Source organism: Poromitra crassiceps, assembly GCF_964638095.1.
Source record: "Poromitra crassiceps genome assembly, chromosome: 1".
Taxonomy (NCBI): domain Eukaryota; kingdom Metazoa; phylum Chordata; class Actinopteri; order Beryciformes; family Melamphaidae; genus Poromitra; species Poromitra crassiceps.
The window spans coordinates 125118131-125139917 of NC_139623.1; the positions used below are offsets into that span (position 1 = coordinate 125118131).

At 43.9% G+C, this 21787-nt stretch overlaps 1 protein-coding gene across 1 annotated transcript in view; it reads right to left on the bottom strand.

Annotated features, from left to right (window-relative positions):
* Positions 1 to 21787, bottom strand: part of LOC310785201 (atrial natriuretic peptide receptor 1-like) — a gene marked incomplete at both ends in the record, with an annotated part of 143886 nt that overhangs the window by 25088 nt on the left and 97011 nt on the right. The window contains 6 exons of the mRNA XM_083646196.1: positions 11 to 88; positions 385 to 459; positions 3488 to 3605; positions 3946 to 4030; positions 8964 to 9099; positions 13771 to 13865. Of these exons, the coding sequence (XP_083502322.1) occupies positions 11 to 88; positions 385 to 459; positions 3488 to 3605; positions 3946 to 4030; positions 8964 to 9099; positions 13771 to 13865 (587 nt within the window). The remainder of the gene's footprint in view (positions 1 to 10; positions 89 to 384; positions 460 to 3487; positions 3606 to 3945; positions 4031 to 8963; positions 9100 to 13770; positions 13866 to 21787) is intronic.

The window sequence follows — 21787 nt, forward strand, 5'->3', positions numbered from 1 at the left end:
GGGCACTCACATGTTTGAGTTCAAACAGAACCTTCCTGTTCAGCTCGATGCGTTTCTTGTTGGTGTATTTGATCGCCACAATGTTTCCCTGGAACAACACAAAGCCTGGTCAGCTGCCACACGCACGCACGCACGCACGCACGCACGCGCACGCGCACACACACACACACACACACACACACACACACACACACACACACACACACACACACACACACACACACACACACACACAACACACACACACACACTCACTCACAGATGTTTGTAGTACTATACTTGTGAAGGCCTTCCTTTCACTACATTCATTCCTAACTCAAAAGATCATGGGACATCAGCCTGGTCCAAAATGTCAAATCATGGTGAGGGTAAAGAAGAACACACCTTGTAGTATCCAGTCTTGGCAAAAACCTGCAGGTTTCCATCTCCGGTCATCAGTGAGCCATAGTTAGAGCCTCTCTGTAGACAGACACAGAGAGGCACACAGGCCCTGTTCAGAACTGGTGTTAAAATGTGTCTTGGGTGATCCAATCACAAGTGGACAGCTCTAAGTACAGGCGTGAACGCACCCAAGACGCATTGAGGACGCATTGAGATCCAATCGTTCAGACCACATTCGGAGGTGGTATACCGAATATATATATATATATATATATATATATATATATATATATATATATATATATATATATATATATATATAATTACGCTATCGATAATCGTTAATTGATCGTTAATTTTCCCGAATTTCGATTATGGAAATTTATTCAAAATGCCCCTCCCTAATGGTGACTTTGTAGCAATGTCTATCGGGCGAACATAAATCATTGTATTACATGTATTAAATGTGTACATCACATTTGGTCTGCAAACAGAAATGATGTAGCATAGCCTACGTGTTTAATTGCATATACAGTACTGTGAAGCGGGGCAGTGAGATCCGATCACAAGTAGTAACTGAGATGCATGTGGAGACACTCTAATGCACAGATGGGCAAAATACGCCCGCTGTGTGCCCCGTGATGGAATTGCAAAAAATGTTGAAAAACAAAACCCTAAATCCCAATAACTCAATAAAAGGCAGAATTATGTTAATACATCTCATCTGCTACAGCCTTTGGATTTGTATCACTATGATATCAGGAGATTAACAAGAAATTGCCAATCACAATGGGAGAGAGGGTTAAAAATAGGGAGACTCCCGTGAAAATCAGGAGTGTTGGCAGGTATTACATTACATTACATTACGTCATTTGGCAGACGCTTTTATCCAAAGTGACTTACAATAACACATTTGTCAGCAATAGAGAAATCGACTATGCAACACAGTCTATGACAGCTACAACTTCTGAAGGAATAGTGGTAAAGTTTTTTTTTTTAATAGAGAGAGAAAGATGTTAGTCCAAGAAGGGCCAAGATGGAGCCTGAAAAGGTGTGTCTTTAGTCTTTTCCGAAAGATCGGCAGTGATTCGGCCATCCTGACCGAAGGTGGGAGCTCGTTCCACCATTGGGGTGCCAGGGACGAGAAGAGTCGCAAACGGGATGAGCGACTTTTGAGCCCCCGTAGTGGAGGAGGCGCGAGGCGTCCCGCACTGTTGGAGGAGCGGAGGGAGCGGTGAGAGGTTTGGAACCTGACCATAGTTTGAAGGTACAGAGTGTCTGGTGTACTGCCCTGTAGGCCAGAACCAGTGTCTTGAATTTAATGCTTGCCGATATGGGAAGCCAGTGAAGGTCCCGGGAGAGGGGAGTGACATGAGAGAATTTGGGTTGGTTGAATACCAGACGGGCTGCAGCATTCTGGATGAGCTGAAGCGGTCGGATGTCAGCGGCAGGAAGGCCAGCCAGGAGCACGTTGCAGTAGTCCAGGCGGGAGATGATAAGTGACTGGACCAGGAGTTGTGTCGCTTCCCTGGTGAGAAATGGGCAGATCCTGCGGATGTTGTACAAGGAGAACCTACAGGAGCGAGCTGTCACAGCAATGTAGGCCGAGCAAGACAGCTGGTTGTGAATGATCATCCCGAGGTTCTTAGCTGTTTGGGAGGGAAGCACAGTGGTATTGTGAATGGAGATGGAGAGGTCTGCTAGAGGGCAGTCTTTCCCTGGGAGGAAGAGTAGCTCTGTCTTACCAAGATTGAGCTTAAGGTGGTGGGCAGACATCCAGTCACTAATGTCTTTGAGGCATGCAGAGATGCGTGCCTCGACTTGGGTGTCTGAGGGGGCGAAGGAAAGGTAAAGCTGAGTGTCATCGGCGTAGCAGTGATAGGAAAAGCCATGAGATGAGATGACATGACCGAGAGATCTGATATAGAGAAGGAAAAGCAAGGGGCCCAGGACTGAGCCCTGGGGGACACCGGTGGTAAGAGGGCAGGATCTGGAGAGAGATCCTCTCCATAAGACCCGGTATGATTGTTTAGAGAGATAGGAAGCAAACCAGGAGTGTGCAGATCCTGAGATGCCAAGGTCAGATAGAATGGAGAGAAGGATTTGGTGGTTGACTGCGTCAAAAGCACCGGACAGGTCCAGGAGGACAAGGACAGAGGAGAGGGATGAGGCCTTAGCAGTGACGAAGGGCCTCTGTGACTGCAAGGAGAGCTGTCTCAGTAGAGTGAGAAGCCTTGAAACCGGACTGCAGAGGGTCCAGGAGGTCGTTTTGGGATAGATAGAGAGAAAGTTGATCGGACGTTGCTCGTTCAAGGGTTTTGGAAAGGAATGAGAGAAGAGAGACAGGTCTGTAGTTCTGAATAGCAGTAGGGTCAAGGGAGGATTGCTTAAGCAGAGGCTTGACTCTTGCAGTCTTTAGAGCAGGCGGAACAAGACCAGAGGACAGAGAGGAATTGATGAGGGTAGTGAGGAAGGGAGATAGGTCAGGGGAAATGGTTTGGAGGAGAGAGGAAGGGATTGGATTGAGGGGACAGCAGGTGGCTCGGTTAGAGCTGATGTGTTTAAGCACCTCGCCGGGAGAAAGGCGAGAGAAGGAAGTAAATCTGACAGGGGGCAGAGAAGCAGAGCTGGAGTCTGGAGTGCTGTTAACGGTATCTGGAGGATGGAAGGAAGAGCTGATGTCATCCACCTTCTTAGAAAAGAAGGTTACAAAATCATCAGCAGAAAGGGAGGAGGGAGGAGGAGGAGAGGGAGGGTTGAGGAGGTATAATCTCACAATAAACAATCAATAAATAATCTCTCTATAAAAAGTTGAGGAGGTATAATCTCCAATGTGTGGCCCTTCGCTTACTTGATGTTAGTCAGTATGGCCCTCAGGAAAAAAAAATTGCCCATTCAATGCCAGGTGTGAGTGAACTGACGTACGAGCTGACCACTCGTGATCAGATCACCCAAGACACATTTTAAAACCAGTTCTGAACAGAGCCAGAGTCACCGTGTGTGTGTGTGTGTGTGTGTGTGTGTGTGTGTGTGTGTGTGTGTGTGTGTGTGTGTGTGTGTGTGCGTGTGCGTGCGTGTGCGTGTGCGTGTTTGCGTGTGTGTGTACCAGTGACAGGGTGATCTTGCTGCCTGAGCGCAACACTTTGTCCAGGTTGCTCATCTTGATATCATCCCAGCAGATCCTCCACAGCTGAGCCACCAGCTCCTTCTCCAGACGCAACCTCCTGTGTGTGTGTGTGTGTGTGTGTGTGTGTGTGTGTGTGTTTGTGTGTGTGTGTGTGTGTGTGTGTGTGTGTGTGTGTGTGTGTTTGTGTGTGTGTGTGTGTGTGTGTGTGTGTGTGTGTGTGTGTGTGTGTGTGTGTGTGTGTGTGTGTGTGTGTGTGTGTGTGTGTGTGTGTTGAGATGTTAAAAAAAGTACAAGGCCAACGAACAACAGATGAGACAAAAGCATTAAAAGTAAAAAGTCAATGTGTTTGTTTGTTTCCTGTCCTCAGTGGTCATTTTTAAACATGTGATACAGCAGTGACCTTTGACCTTAGCCAATAGGAGCACTGCAGTCCTCACCTGTAGATGAAGACGGTGATGGTGAGGGTCATGATGATGATGAAGAAGACCATGATGGACACCATCTGGTGGATGGTGATGGTCTCTGAGACGGAGAGAGAGGGAGGGAGAGAGAGAGATCACTGTGTGTGCATGGATGTGATCTAAGGACCATCACTGTCAGCCAGCCAAAATGTTGGCATGTTAGGTTTGATCCATTGAATCTGAACGTGTGTGAAGCAAAAATATGTTGCATATCAACATTTCTAGATATGTGTGACAGGCTGTGGTATATGCTCATTTTATACCATGGTCTGGGTGCAAATACTGTTTTCTGATTGGCCAGCAGGTGTACGTTAAAATGGTTTAACACACGTTCAGTAACTACGACCACACCACAATCAAATATGTTGAAATGATTTATTGATGGATGGGGGTCGAGGGAAGAGGGATGAATGAATGAATGATAGGGATGGAGGGTAATGATATGTAAGGATGACAGTGCTTAGAGACTGCGAATCGAGGAACATAATGGGGTCACTTCTAGGCTCCATCGTCACTGACGGGGACTCTTCTTGACTCCATCATGACCCCCAAGAGAAATCCATGTGCAGAGATAAGCACGGACTTCGAGCATTGCTGAGATTGCGGCTCTAAGGTGTAAGGAGGGTCTCGGTGTGAAACGTGGTGAGCTGGTCCGAAATAACGTGGTTGTATGAAGGTTTGAATGGTCCAAGTATGAGTACGGCGGGAACCTTAAGATGGGATGTGACGTGGGTAGTTGTTGGTCTTGTTGCATTTCGAAGGGGTCGAAATTGTGGATAAAGAAGTCGGAGAGGCGGAATGTGGCTTGACAGGTGTTTGTTGGATTTGAGGTTGAAGATGTGGGATCGAAAGTTGGAATCAAGTTTTTGGGGGTCATTTTGTTTTTCTTTGAGTCCGGCCCTGGGGCCGCAAGAAATGACTGTAGAACAGTAATTTCTTACACATGAGATTACATTGAGCCTTTTAGTCATAAAGATTATTGAAAGATAGCCTATTCCATATTCCAGACTGAAATGTTATAACAGAAGTGGAGTATTGGCCAGAATGACATGAACATTTGGACCCTTATTCAGTGGGTATCTTGCATGTTGCGTTCAGGTGCACTGTAAAAAAGAAAAGAAAAATGCAATTCCATCGACACCAGGGATAGATAGCGTGCCAGCGTACTTTAATGCCAAAATGTGTGCATGCTGTGAAAAAGCGTGCGGGTTGACAGGTCTGTTAATGCTCTCGCTGAAGGAGAAGAGGAGGAGGCTTGGGTCCTGCTTGGAGTTCCTGGGACTTCTGCTGGGACTGCTGCAACCACATGGTTACAGGTCACAGTCTGAATCGGGTGGATTGACTGTGTTTCGGTATCCGTGGTAAGTTGATTGTTTTGAAATTAACGCGTTTGTCGAAGTTTACTAGTGTGGAAAGCGTTTAGCTGAGCAGCACGGCCGGTCTGATGAGAGAACTGAGACATGACAGAGAGGGAGAGGTTGTGATAGGCGTGTATAAGTACAGTAGGGTTGAACCTGAAGTTGAATGTGAGCTCAAGGCGTGGTCTTGTTCCCGAACTTAAGTTATAATAAATCATAACTACATTTGAATAAACTGTGGACCACGACGTAACTGTTAACATTTTATTAACACGCTGTCACAAGCTCCAACTTACATCAACACACATTCCGACACTTTCCGGCAGCTGTTGTAAAGCTGCCCGACTGTCTTAAAGGCACATTTACAACTGGTGTGACACATACACAACATCCCCCCCCACAAGGAACCCAGGAGAACATAGCAATCAACTTTCTATTTTCCGTTCGCTTTCAACCTATCTAGGTGAACTGGGCAGACCGCCAGTCAACAACATAGCCATATGGATTATTCAGTCATGCAACAGACTATGCTCTGAACACTCTTGAGTCAAAAGTTTGTGGACATAGTCCTTCAAGTATCCTGGTCTGACACGGGCACAAGCCGGAGGGGCTTCTGGGTAAACTAGGGGTTCAGCCGGCTCAGGTGGGTGCCCGGCTGGGGCCCGCAGCTGCTCATCAGGAAAATCAAAGTGCCCAATTGTAGACGGCAAGTACTCTCCAGTTCCTGGGTCCGCGATGGGGGGTGGTGCCGCCTTCCGAAGCCGGTGTGCGTGCCACCGTGATCCATCAGCCAGGCGAAAGGTGGCTGGCCCCAGCTGAGCTGTGACCTTCATCAGCGTAGACCAAAAGGAGAGCAGCTTGTGGTCCAGGTTGGGATGGCGAATCTGGACCCAGTCCAGTACTGTGAAGGGAGGCACTCTCCTCCTCCGTCTCTTGTCAAACCGCTGCTTCCCCCAACGGTGTGCATCCGCGACCCTGGCGCTCTGGCAGGGTGCTGCTGCCGGTAGTTGAGTGTGGCGTTGCCCGGGAGTGCAGCAGGGTGCGGAGCTGGGATAGCGTGGGGTGTGGAGTATAGGGATAAGCTCTGGTTCCATCATGTCTGGGATGGCTGCCCCAGTATTGTCCATGAGGGAAAAACCCAGCTCGCAAAACAAATCAAAGCCCATGAGGTTGGCCCCATGGCGCTACACTTGGAAGGTGAATGAAGGGAGGGCCTTGCTCCGTAGCATACAGTGAAGGCGATCGTGCCCGCCATTCCTATTTTAGAGTGTCCATAGCCGTACAGATCCTTGGCGTTGGTGGAGAGCGTCCGGCGCGGAAAGAGCCGCCGGACCGTTAAAAGATTTAGGAGTGACTTGGAGGTATCCAGCAACAACAATTGGGGGGTGGTGGCCACTGAATGGATGGTCGTCAGTGCAGGTGGGCCAGGCAAATGCGGTGGTGGGCTGTCAGCGGTGGGAGCAGAGAGGCAGACCCGGGCAAAATGGTCCCGCTTGCCACAGTGTCGACATCACTGCCCCATGGCAGAGAGGTTTGGGGCTCGGTCGGGGTGTGATGAGGAGCCACAATTACCACAGGCCGAGTGTGCTGTGGGCAGCGTGACTGTCTGAGTCAGTAGCACGGGTCTGGAGGGGAAAGGGCTGGAGGGCGCTAGCAGTGATGCTAAGCCAGTTGCTGACTCGAGCTGGAAAGCTATACTTACCGCCTTTGCCAAAGTCAGCTCATCTGGGGACATCAGTAGTAACTTCTCTCTGAGCTTCGGGTTATTAGTCTGCTCAGCTAGCTGATCTCGAATTAGTTCATCTTCCAGCGCACCAAACTCACAGAGGCTGGCCAGTCGCTTCAGATCAACTACGTAATGGTGGACAGACTCACCCACGTGCTGCCGACGTTGACGAAAGTCCACTTACTGTATGTAGGAGCAGGTCCGAGAGTCCGAAAAATCCGCTGTCCTTCATTCCCCAGACTGTGAACCATCAGGGCTCGCCTCCTTTCATCGTTAACTTTATCTAGCCCGACGGCTACTATGAATGTTTCAAAGGATTCATGCCAGCGAACCCACGGAATTGGAGGCTCGCCAGGCAGGGCGAGGAATGGGGAGAGAGGTGGGAACAGAGAGTCCATTATCCTCGTCGCCAGTGTAATGTTCAATAAACTGCGGACCACAATGTAACTGTTAACGTTTTATTAACACGCTGTCACATCTTACATCAACACACACTCGGACACTTTCCGGCAGCTGTCATAAAGCTGCCCAGCTGTCTTAAAGGCACAGCTACAACTGGTGTGACGCAACAGTTAGGTAGGTTACAGCAGCTAGCTAGCAGCCAGCAACGCAGGCTATCTCTGGTTATCTAGTAATGTTGGTATCAATCAATCAATCAACCAATCAATTAATCAATCAATCAAACAAACAAACGTTATTTCTATAGAACCTTTCATACAGGTTAATGCAGTTTAAAATGCTTCAAATATGGTAGTTGTAAAAGTTAAACACAATAATAAACAAACTTTACTGTTGAATAAAACGTGACTTGTTAGCAGGCAAATGTTTTAGTCACTCAGTGGCACTGAGAGTAAGTTAGTTGTTAACTACTACCGGTCTGCAGCACACTGCTTGAATGCCCTTCCCAGACGCGGAGTGTTACCGAGTTGTGCGGCACTGCTCATTATACCATGGATGTAAACCAATCAGATCGCTTGATTTGAAGGACCCATTTTATAACATTGCCTAGCGGTCATGTGAATAACGACAATCTGCTATTGAAATAGAATGGTGGGAAGTAAAGGTCTTGTGTTGGATGGGTGTAGATCTTACACACCGGGGGGCGGGGGGTATTTTTTTCTTCCTCGTATGATTAATTCGCAAATCAATAATATTTTTCGAACCTATATCCAGTCAATGCAATCAATGGCAAATTTTTCGCTGAGTGATATTGGACTAAGGTCGATTTTTCAAAAAATTTGCTTCCAACATGTACACATCTGTTGCTGTGAATAGTCAGGCGGAATTTAGTTGCATAACCATAATCGATTTGTTTTATTTGCGTAACATTTTCAAATTAATGTTGGAAATACAATGTTTTCAAATTAACTGACATTTTCAAATGTACATGGGAAATGCTCCTGTGGTAAAATGTTGATAGATGTAACATATTTTTGGTTCACAAACGTTCAATCACAACGTATCCGTGGTTTGCAGAAACGTGAAATGGCAACATTTTATTCTGGTCATTGTGTTGTCACTGTGCAACTGAAATTGAGTAAGCCAAACTAGACTAGACTGAAACGACTAGACTAGACTTAACGAAACAAAGCTAAACTGAAAGTAAACTAAACATCCTCTCAGCTAAACTAGCCTCGCCTAGCCTATAGCCTAGGAAAGCTTAGTCAAAGATGATGGGATTTCAAGCAGGACGGCCCAACTTCAACTCAATTCCTGATATTTTGTCATGTGGGTTTTGCCCATGGTTTTCCATGGACATGGCCACTTAGGAGACTTTCAGCAGGTCTGAGTCTATTGGAGTCACGTGACAATTGAAAAGACTTGCTGCTGCCATTTGTTAGAATTGGCGGAGCCTCCGGTGACCCATTTATAGTAATATAATATGTATGGCGTAGTCCCTGGGCACTGACTTGCCAGGCAGACGGGGTTGTCGTTCTTGAAGCCGCAGGGGGGGACGTCAGGAGGGGGGGCGCCCCCCGGCCAGTGGAGGGACGTCCCGGGCATGGATGTCAGCTGCTCCTCCGAGCTGTTATAGACCATCACAATCTGCAGGGACAACAACACACTTTAACCCAACACTAAACATTCAAGCTGTTATAGACCAACACAATCTGCAGGGGCAACAACACACTTTAACCCAACACTAAACATTCAAGCTGTTATAGACCAACACAATCTGCAGGGACAACAACACACTTTAACCCAACAATAAACATTCAAGCTGTTATAGACCAACACAATCTGCAGGGACAACAACACACTTTAACCCAACACTAAACATTCAAGCTGTTATAGACCAACACAATCTGCAGGGACAACAACACACTTGAACCCAATAGTAAACACACACAAGCTGTTACACACCAACACAATTTGCAGGGACAACAACACACTTTAATTCAATACTAAACACACACAAGCTGTTAGACACCAACACAATCTGCAGGGACAACAACACACTTTAACCCAATACTAAACACACACAAGCCGTTACACACCAACACAATCTGCAGGGACAACAACACACTTTAACCCAATACTAAACACACACAAGCCGTTACACACCAACACAATCTGCAGGGACAACAACACACTTTAACCCAATACTAAACACACACAAGCCGTTAAACACCAACACAATCTGCAGGGACAACAACACAATTTAACCCAATACTAAACACACACAAGCCGTTATACACACCAACACAATCTGCAGGGACAACAACACACTTTAACCCAATACTAAACACACACAAGCCGTTACACACCAACACAATCTGCAGGGACAACAACACACTTTAATTCAACACTAAACACACACAAGCTGTTACACACCAACACAATCTGCAGGGACAACAACACACTTTAATTCAACACTAAACACACACAAGCTGTTAGACACCAACACAATCTGCACGGACAACAACATACTTTAAGCCACTAAACACACACAAGCTGTTACACACCAACACAATTTGCAGGCACAACAACACACTTTAACCCAATACTAGTAAACACACAAGCTGTTAGACACCAACACAATCTGCAGGGACAACAACACACTTTAACCCAACACTAAACACACACAAGCTGTTACACACCAACACAATTTGCAGGGACAACAACACACTTTAACCCAATACTAAACACACACAAGCTGTTACACACCAACACAATTTGCAGGGACAACAACACACTTTAACCCAACACTAAACACACACAAGCTGTTACACACCAACACAATTTGCAGGGACAACAACACACTTTAACCCAATACTAGTAAACACACAAGCTGTTAGACACCAACACAATCTGCAGGGACAACAACACACTTTAACCCAATACTAAACACACACAAGCTGTTACACACCAACACAATTTGCAGGGACAACAACACACTTTAACCCAATACTAGTAAACACACAAGCTGTTAGACACCAACACAATCTGCAGGGACAACAACACACTTTAACCCAATACTAAACACACACAAGCTGTTACACACCAACACAATTTGCAGGGACAACAACACACTTTAACCCAATACTAGTAAACACACAAGCTGTTAGACACCAACACAATCTGCAGGGACAACAACACACTTTAACCCAATACTAAACACACACAAGCTGTTACACACCAACACAATTTGCAGGGACAACAACACACTTTAACCCAATACTAAACACACACAAGCTGTTACACACCAACACAATTTGCAGGGACAACAACACACTTTAACCCAACACTAAACACACACAAGCTGTTACACACCAACACAATTTGCAGGGACAACAACACACTTTAACCCAATACTAGTAAACACACAAGCTGTTAGACACCAACACAATCTGCAGGGACAACAACACACTTTAACCCAATACTAAACACACACAAGCTGTTACACACCAACACAATTTGCAGGGACAACAACACACTTTAACCCAATACTAAACACACACAAGCTGTTACACACCAACACAATTTGCAGGGACAACAACACACTTTAACCCAATACTAGTAAACACACAAGCTGTTAGACACCAACACAATCTGCAGGGACAACAACACACTTTAACCCAATACTAAACACACACAAGCTGTTACACACCAACACAATTTGCAGGGACAACAACACACTTTAACCCAATACTAGTAAACACACAAGCTGTTAGACACCAACACAATCTGCAGGGACAACAACACACTTTAACCCAATACTAAACACACACAAGCTGTTACACACCAACACAATTTGCAGGGACAACAACACACTTTAACCCAATACTAGTAAACACACAAGCTGTTAGACACCAACACAATCTGCAGGGACAACAACACACTTTAACCCAATACTAAACACACACAAGCTGTTACACACCAACACAATTTGCAGGGACAACAACACACTTTAACCCAATACTAGTAAACACACAAGCTGTTAGACACCAACACAATCTGCAGGGACAACAACACACTTTAACCCAATACTAAACACACACAAGCTGTTACACACCAACACAATTTGCAGGGACAACAACACACTTTAACCCAATACTAGTAAACACACAAGCTGTTAGACACCAACACAATCTGCAGGGACAACAACACACTTTAACCCAACACTAAACACACACAAGCTGTTACACACCAACACAATTTGCAGGGACAACAACACACTTTAACCCAACACTAAACACACACAAGCTGTTACACACCAACACAATCTGCAGGGACAACAACACACTTTAACCCAATACTAAACACACACAAGCTGTTACACACCAACACAATTTGCAGGGACAACAACACACTTTAACCCAATACTAGTAAACACACAAGCTGTTAGACACCAACACAATCTGCAGGGACAACAACACACTTTAACCCAATACTAAACACACACAAGCTGTTACACACCAACACAATCTGCAGGGACAACAACACACTTTAACCCAATACTAGTAAACACACAAGCTGTTACACACCAACACAATCTGCAGGGACAACAACACACTTTAACCCAATACTAAACACACACAAGCTGTTACACACCAACACAATTTGCAGGGACAACAACACACTTTAACCCAATACTAGTAAACACACAAGCTGTTAGACACCAACACAATCTGCAGGGACAACAACACACTTTAACCCAATACTAAACACACACAAGCTGTTACACACCAACACAATCTGCAGGGACAACAACACACTTTAACCCAATACTAAACACACACAAGCTGTTACACACCAACACAATCTGCAGGGACAACAACACACTTTAACCCAATACTAAACACAAGTGGTAAGTAGGCTTAATTTAATTATGTAGCCTGGTCGCGACCAGGTTAGCTTTGCAGCGTCAGTTGCCATGGTGATTGAAAGTTAACTTGCTTTGTAGTACGGCTAAACCAGGTTTAAACTCAAACTTACTCGGATAAGGCATTAAACTAGCTTCGTAGTACAGGCTACTGAACTCGCGTATCATGGCAGCACGAGTATGATGCACGAGCATCTCAAAAGGAAGCACGTTGTGGCGGATGCAGACGATGATGGAGATGGAGGCTCGTCTCGGTAAGCGAATTAGCTTGTTAGCTCACTTCTAACCGTAACGTTAAGTTTTAGCTGCTAACGTCGTTAGCTATTGGCTAACGATATTAACATGAAAAGCCTCGCTGTAACGTTGTCTTCATAGCGACGTTAAGATCATGTGTTGCTGACGGGAATACTGGAAACCTCATTTTACTCAGCAGTTTGCACTCTCTACTTACTACATTTAAAAATGTGTTTGATGCCTGAGAAGACTGAAACAATTTATTTTTGTTGATATTTTGGTTGCATAGATAGTGAATAGTTTTTGGTTCCATTTCCATTCCATCTAGTAGTGCCCTAATTTTATTTTGCATTATTCATTCAATGAATAGTACATATTTCATTGCACTATATGTTTTCAATTTCAATGTGTACTATTTTGCAGTTTTGCAATTTGCACTATATTACATTACATGCAAGTACATTGATGCCAGAAATAAATATGCTGCAACATGCTCTAAACTTTAAAGTTAATTAAAAGATAATTTCTTACTGAATTATCATCTTAATTGTCTTTATTTGTAGTTGGCACATGCTTAAAACAACTTGAAGCTAAATTTAGAAGCCGAGGATAGCTAAATCAGAGCGATTGAGTAATTGTGCGATAAGCTGCAATGATCCGATTAGTCGACTAATCGTTAAAATAATCGGTGACTAGTCGACTATCAAAATAATCGTTTGTGGCAGCCCTAGGTGGTACTACCATACGTCCCAACTCATTCTAGACGACGAGCCCGATGGCGTGCTTTAACCTTTGCCTAAACCCACAGCTGCGGAGTGCTTTTTAAGGGTCCGCCCCTGCTGCGTTCCATAAAATGCTCAAGGCTCCGAGGCGCATTACCTCAAATGCAAAAGGCAGGTGACACAGCGGTGCTCTCTCACTCTGAGTTCATGAGAACATGTTGGGTTTGCCTGCTCTGCTGCCTGGTTCCAAGGTGCTGCTGCTGCTGCTGCGACAGTGTCAGACTGTGTATGTGTGTGTGTGTGTGTGTGTGTGTGTGTGTGGGGGGGGGGGGGGTATCTGTGTGTGTCTGTGTGTGTGTGTGTGTGGGAGGGGGGGGGGTCAGTGTGTGTGTGTGTGTGTGTGTGTGTGTGTGTGTGTGGGGGGGGGGGGCGAACCTGGAAGATGCTGCTGTTGGTGTCGGCCAGGTCCCACAGAGCAAAGTCTGTCTCCCGGTCTCCATTCTCATCCAGGTGGACCAATCCCGTTACACCTGAGGAGGGGGGAGGGGGTATTGATATATTCATACTAGGCTTGATCAATATCCCTAATGATATACTGTATCCCTGAAAAAATATTGCAATATATATGATATATGATATGATATGATTGTATTTCATACAAATTACATCACATTTCTAATAATAATACTCGTTAGGCAATATTCAATATCGCAGGGAATATTGTGATCGTCGACAATAATATCAATTATCTGTCCAAGCCTAATTCCTATCACATGACCATTCCCGAGACTTCAGGTTTGGATACAGGTCTCCTCTGTGATGTTTTCATTAGTTTTTGTAATGTTCCCTCTGGGAAACGGGTGAGGTGAAAACTGAGCAGAGAGAGAGAGGGAGACAGAGAGAGTAAGGACTGAAATTAATCCTCAAAGCTCGTATTAAAAATTCAAGATTCAAGATTCATTTTAAGTGACTAGTGACTAATTAAATTACAAACAAGGAATTTGACTTAGTGCAGTATGCAGCTCAGCTCAGCGATGACATGAATAGCAGAAGATGGAGCAAATGAACAATCTCAAAAAATGATAAAGTGCAAGCTAAAAAGTATTTTAAAGTGATGAGTAATGAGGGTGGGTGGGGGCGGGAGTGGGGTACGATAGTGTCAGTGGGATAATGTCCTTGGGGGGACCCTAGCCTGGATGGAAAAACCTCGTTCAGAGTCTTCCGGCTATGGGCGCAAGACCCGGAACCAAAGTGCTGTACTCCAGGAAAATATTCTGCTCAATTCTTGCGTTCCGTTCAGATGTAATGGATCCGGCAAGTTTCTTCAAGTACTTCTTTGAATACTTTGTTTGGTATGTCCATGCTTCTTACTCGTAGCGACTGGTGAGGTTAGGCTGCCTACTGCTGCATTTCTATGGGGGAACAAAAACACTGCGGACCACCGGAAGACGGGGCGGGTCTTCTTCTGTCTTCCTGCCTGTGTAACGTGTACCAGGCTCTCTGTCCTCTGTGGGGTGACAAAGTCCTGATTCGTGGGGGCTTTCAGGTCTCATTGAAGAGGCGGATGGCAGTTGGGAAGAAGCTGTCCCTGTGTCGATAATAATAATAAATGAATAGTAATAAATAATCCCAATTAAGAAAGAAGCAGCAGCCGTAATAAATACAGCAGGAGAGAGAGATGAAAAAAAGCTCTTTGGATTTAATTGAACTGAATTGAAAGAGGGAGAAAGAGAGAAAGAATGAACAGAAGGAGAGACGGAGAGATTAGTTTTAATGAATGAAAGAGATGACGGAGAGAAACTGATGGAGAGAAAGAGAGGATGACAGAAGGAGATATCAGGAGGTGTGAAGGAGACTGATAGAGAGAGAGGGACAGAACAAAACAAAGGAAACAAAGACGAGAGAGAGAGAGAGAGAGAGAGAGAGAGAGAGAGCTGCACTTCCTCTCACTTTGCATTCAATTCTGCAGGAAGATGTTTCAGATATTTACTTTCCCAATTCAAAACAATAGTCATTTTGAAAATCGCCATCATATAAAAATAATAATAGTGAAGAACTCAGTTCGTTGTAGGAGAAAAAAGCAGTGAGCCATTTCTGCAGCCACACCTGCCTCAGACTGATAGGAGAAACACTGCACAGTTGATGATTTTGAATAAATTGTGTTGATTGATAATTGATCAATTAATTGTCCAATTTACACATTTTATATCATATGTATGTATGGTAGATTTAGGTTTGGAAAATGAATTTGTTGACTTTGCTTTGGTAATACAGTAAGGACTTTATACAATGTCATGCCAATAATGCAGCTTCAAATTGAAATTGACAGGAAGAAAGCAACAGAGAGAGAGAGAGAGAGAGAGAGAGAGAGATGGAGGGAGAGAGAGAGAGAGATAGAGGGAGAGAGTTTTCATCTCTCCACTGTGGAGGAACATAGCCGTCAGAGGTTAGTTACATCTGAATAGCAATTGGGGGGGGGGGCATTAACTCATTAAATCTGTCTCCGTGGCAAAGGAGCAATTAAGGATCAGCAGCCTGTGAAATTGGAATAAAGATAATAATAATAATAATAATAATAATAATATAAAATATAATAAAATATTAACATACGATAACAAGTAAAATCATCATTCAATCATCGTTATCATCAAATCTGTTTTTTTAATCAAAGACGCAAAAAAAAGTTTTAAGCTTGTATTACATTGTTTGCTTCATTGTATTTCTCTATAGCCTTTCTACTTTTGTTATGAAGTGTTTTGTTGTTATTATTATTAATATTATTATTATACTATTATTATTATTATCTCCGCCAGGAGATCATGTTTTCGGTGGCGTATGTTTATTATCTCCGCCAGGAGATCATGTTTTCGGTCGCGTACGTCTGTACGTCTGTACGTCTGTCTGTGTGTTCCTCCTCTCCTCTAGCTTGGCCTTCGCATATCTCCAGGTCGAATCGACTTCAAGCTTTGGGAGTGTGCTAAGGAGTGACCTGTTTTCATGCAATTCGGCATAGCGCCACCTACTGGCAACAAAACAAATGTTTATCTCAAGAATCGTCCGTCCGATCGACTTCAACTTTTGGGAGTGCGCTGATGGGAACTCGACAGTGCAGTGCTAAATTTCGTGCAATTCGGCACAGTGCCACCTACTGGCAACACAAAAAGTGGTTTATCTTGACAACCATTCGTCCGATCAACTTCACACTCGGGGAGTGCACTTAGGGGGACCCAACGGAGTGCAGGGAGCTGAATTCCATGCAATTCAGCATAGCGCCACCTACTGGCAACAACAAAAAATATCTCAAGAACCGTTCGTCCGATCAACTTGTGAGTGTGCTGATGGGAACTCCCCACAGTTTAGTGCCAAATTTCGTGCAATTCGGCACAGCGGCACCTACTGGCAACACAAAAAGCGGTTTATTGTTGTAAAATCCACCCAAAATTATGCTGGAGTAGTGTTTTAGCTTAAACTCCCCCTATCTAATTAACATTCAAACTATACCTCTTTCTTCCTGTCCCTTACATATTGTGCTCATCCATTGCTCTGGAAGTCTTTCTGTTACAATGGGTGTAGCAGGGCTTCCATGTGCATGTTCATAATAAATCATATTCTTTTAAGCAAATAGTGTTGGTTTATTTAGGAAAGTTAATTCTTATGACATTATCTTGACAACAGTTCGTCCGATCAACTTCAAACTCGGGGAGTACGCTTAGGGGGACGCAACAGAGTGCAGGGGGCTGAATTTCATGCAATACAACAGAGCGCCACCTACTGGCAACACAAAAAGTGGTTTATTTTGAGAACTGTTCATCCGATTGACTTCAAACTTGAGGAGTGCGGTGCTGCATTTCATGCAATTTGGACTTATGCATAGTCATAGTGCCACCTACTGGCAACACAAAAAAATGCTTTACTGTATCTCGAGAATCATTCATCCGATCGACTTCAAACTTGGCGGCTGCGTTGCTGGGAACCTGAGAAATGTCAGTGGTAAACTTGTGTGTGCAATTCAACCAATAACATCCCAGCTTTCAGGTACCTCCAGGACTGTCCACTTCTGTATGTCTGTCCTTCGCGGATCTCGAGAACCGTTTGTCGGATTGACTTCAAACTTGGGGAATGCACTTATAGTCAGGCGGCTTAGGAACTGGATGTGGACATTTCTGCCAAAAGCACTTTTTTTTTTACTTAGAATTCTGTCGCCGTTCCATTTTTGATAGGATCCACCTCCAAAAAACGTTATGGGGGCCATCTTGGAATTTCAAAATCACGTCCTAACGAAACCTATTTCTTACAATATCTCAGCTTCTACACCACTTAGGATCACAATTTCACTGTCTACACATACATTTTCAGGGCCAAGGAATACAATTTTAACGATAAAAATAGTGTCAGATTAAAAAAAATTCAAGTCAGATGGTTTTTAATGGGTTTAGTTGACACGGTAGGTGGCTTAGCGCTAGATTTGAGAAGGATGTGGACGTTTCTGACAAAAGCACCAAATTGTCCACAAATGCTGCCCATAGCCATAGCTTGCCATTTTTGATAGGATCCACTTCCTGCAAATATATTATGGTGGCCATCTTGGATTTTTAAGGTGGCCATAATATAAAAACCTGGTGGAAAACTTGGTCCTGGCGGAGATCTGCACTCCACCGAATGCACTTTTCTAGTTGTCTTGTTTTGTGTGCAGCCAGGAAGCCCACAGTTAATAAAAATACAAATAAACACACACACACACACACACACACACACACACACACACACACAATATTTGGTGTGTGTATGGTACAAAACGGTTGTTTATAAATAAAGGAAAGGTTTTTCTGAGCGATATCTCATCACACGCTGAATGCTTTTCATTTCCGGGCAGAACGGAGCAGGGGTCGGGTCAGCGGATCGGGGTGTCAGATAATGAGACGGGCGCTCAGGTGTCTCTGTGTCACCGGATGACATTTAGATGAGCACTAACTATGATGTCAGCGCGCTTCAGCTTATTAAAGACATAAATATCTGCTGCAGACAGGACACACACACACACACACACACACACACACACACACATAAAAACACAAATATAAGGATGTGCACACATGAATACACACAAGCACCTGGGCCTGGGCGATATGGACAAAATCAAATATCACAATATTGTTGAATAAATACAAATACCTCAATATTGATATTGCGACAATATTGGTGCTTTCACAAAATATTTACACTGAGATTTTTGACAAATAATCAGTAATGTGGATATAATGATTATGAACAGCATGCCATATCACCATATTACCATATCCAACATCTAGGAGCATATCTAGTCATATCACCATATTACCATATCCAACATCTAAGACCATAGTCTCACATCACCATATTACCATATCCAACATCTAAGACCATAATATATAGTCTCCTATCACCTTACCATATCCAACATCTAAGACCATTACCATATCTAAGACCATATAGTCTCACATCACCATATTACCATATCTAACATCTAAGACCATATCTAGTTTCATATCACAATATTACCATATCCAACATCTAAGACCATCTAGTCTCATATCACCATATCACCATATCCAACATCTAAGACCATATCTAGTCTCATATCACCATATTACCACATCCAACATCTAAGACCATATCTAGTCTCATATCACCATATTACCATATCCAACATCTAACACCATATCTAGTCTCATATCACCATATTACCATATCCAACATCTAAGACCATCTAGTCTCATATTTCGATAGCAACATAATATTGATATATTATTGCCCAGCCCTATAACCACCAAGACACACACAAATACATTATGCATATGCACCTACTGTACAAGCACATACACACATGCATACACACACACACACACACACACACACACACACACACACACACACACACACACACACACACACACACACACACACACACTTACTCTGGCCGTGATGCATGTTGATTGGTTAGCTGACAGGTTGGCGCTGTGGTTGTGATTTGCAGAGAGATGATGCCATTAACATTGACCTATCTGAGTCACACGTGTTGCTGGTAAGTGATGCATTGCTTTCCAGGAATAAGGAGTGTGTGTGTGTGTGTGTGTGTGTGTGTGTGTGTGTGTGTGTGTGTGTGTGTGTGTGTGTGTGTGTGTGTGTGTGTGTGTGTGTGTGTGTGTGCACGTGCGTGCATGTAAGGTAAACAAAGAGAGAGATGTTGGGGATTTAGTCAGCTGATTTATTTTCTATTGTCACAAACAATAAGAGATGAAGACACATTCGCCTGCATGCGCGCGCACACACACACACACACACACACACACACACACACACACACACACAGGGAGACGCAGAAAGCATGGAGTAAACAGGATGTGACACGCTGCACGCACTCTGCCGTGATGTGAGGTGACCTCAGTCATAATAGCATCCATTCACACTTCAGCCTCCATCAGATTTCCCTGGGTTAATGTACCACCCAGCCAGGCACGTGCACACATAGACATGAAAGGGGGCTTGAGCCCCTGCCTTTTTTTCAGTCTGTAAAAAGTGCCTTTTTTTTTTTTTTTTTTTTTTTATATTATTATAATTATAATACATTTTTCATTTTCATTCCAACAACACATGAACAAAACAAACAGCTCAGACACATGAAAAAATTAAATAAAAAGTGCCCTTTCCTGACCCTGAATGCATTTCTAATGGTGCTTTGTATGGAAATTGCCCTTTCCATGCCGTCACTGAAGGCAGCATTCAAAGAGAAATGCCTTTTCCGAGCTCTCTTGGCCTTGAATGCACCATTTGTAATAGGCCTCTGCATGGAGCAGTGTTTTTCTAAACCGCCCCTGAAGGCACCAACCCAAAAATGAACCCAAAAATGAATGAATAAATAAATACATAAATAAATAAATAAACCACCCAATAAATAAATAACCAAAATATAGGGAACAAATGCAGAATTGTTGCTCTTGAAAATATTTTTTACTTTACACTATTGGAAAGGGATGTTGTGTTGTTGAATCAGCAAAAAATTAAAAAAAATCTAATACACCTTATCTAAATCTTCTGTCTTGCTTTTTAGAATTATGGTTAAAATGCACGGTATATTACAAGCCTCACTCAGTATCGTTCAATGTTTCTGCCTGTGTTGCTATCTGTTGTAGTACAACAACCTAAAGGGAGAAAAGGAGCAAATAAATATTGATGCTTAAATGATTTCACAACAGTATTGCAACAGCATGCAACTTTTATATACTAATATTATTCAGTTATGGAGTTATTTTTCCGTGACAAGTCTCATCCTAAAATGAGATATTCCTCTAAATCTGGTTAAAATCGGAATATTTAAAATGAGTTATACCCCTAAATTGGCCTTCAAATTGCCTCAAATTTCCCTGGGTAGTGCCCTTTTATGAATTTGAGCCCCTGCCCCTCTAATGTTCTGTGCACGTGCCTGCACCCAGCCTCTTCTTACAGGTGAAACAAATAAGACTGAACTTCTGTACCAAGGTGCCTTCAGCGCGGCCAATTAGAAGTGTAAATGCGATTGTGATTTTTGAAAATGCTTCAAAAATCATAATTTCATTTGTGAAGATTATCTTGCTAAACACAAAGGTCTGAGTTTCATAAACCTTTGTTAAGATATAGTCCGCCTTGCGCCGTCCGCCAGGTGTTCTGCCGAGTTTTGCTCCCCCGCCCAGCAGGATAAAAAGCATCCCCACCTCACGGGAGCATACTTTTTACTTTTTATACAGAAATGTAACTGTTTCAAAGTGATATAATCGTCTGGTAGACGTGACCTCCCTGATTTCTAAGTTAAAACAGCCCCGGAATATGTTGGCGATGCAATTCTCGCCCGGGATGCGGAAACTTTCACGGCACCTGTCGCAGATGCAAATTAGAGCCGTGCCAAAATCATTTGCACTCCAAAATGCCTGCACAAACGGGATTTGGGCGGTCTTAACTACCAGAATTATTCACAGGCATGGCCAGGCAAGGCTGGGCATTACGTCAATCAAAACCAATCAGATTCCCGTCTCGCAATGGCTGTTTTCGCGAGGTTGCCTCGCCGAGGCATGCAATATGCTGTAATTCTCTCCATGCGTATAGTGTACTCACTCGTGCAAGGACAGAGGGAGCTTATTGACAGATCGTCTGTGGTGCCAACGGCCCTCCAGGTTATGACGGTAAATAGCCTATGCCCATTGTCCAACAAGTTCTCTCAATTAATTTCCCTCTTTGCGATGTGATAAAAGTTTCTCAGTGAGTTAGTTGATTACTGAATTATCTGCTAATAACCAATTTTAGCAGCATAATTTGATGTCCTGGCATGGCAAGGCTGTGCGTAATGACATATCCAAACGGGATTTTACTTGCACTGCGCTCCGCTGCACGGAGATTATGGTGCGCAACCCAGCGCAGAGAGGAATGTGCGCGTAAGAGGTCC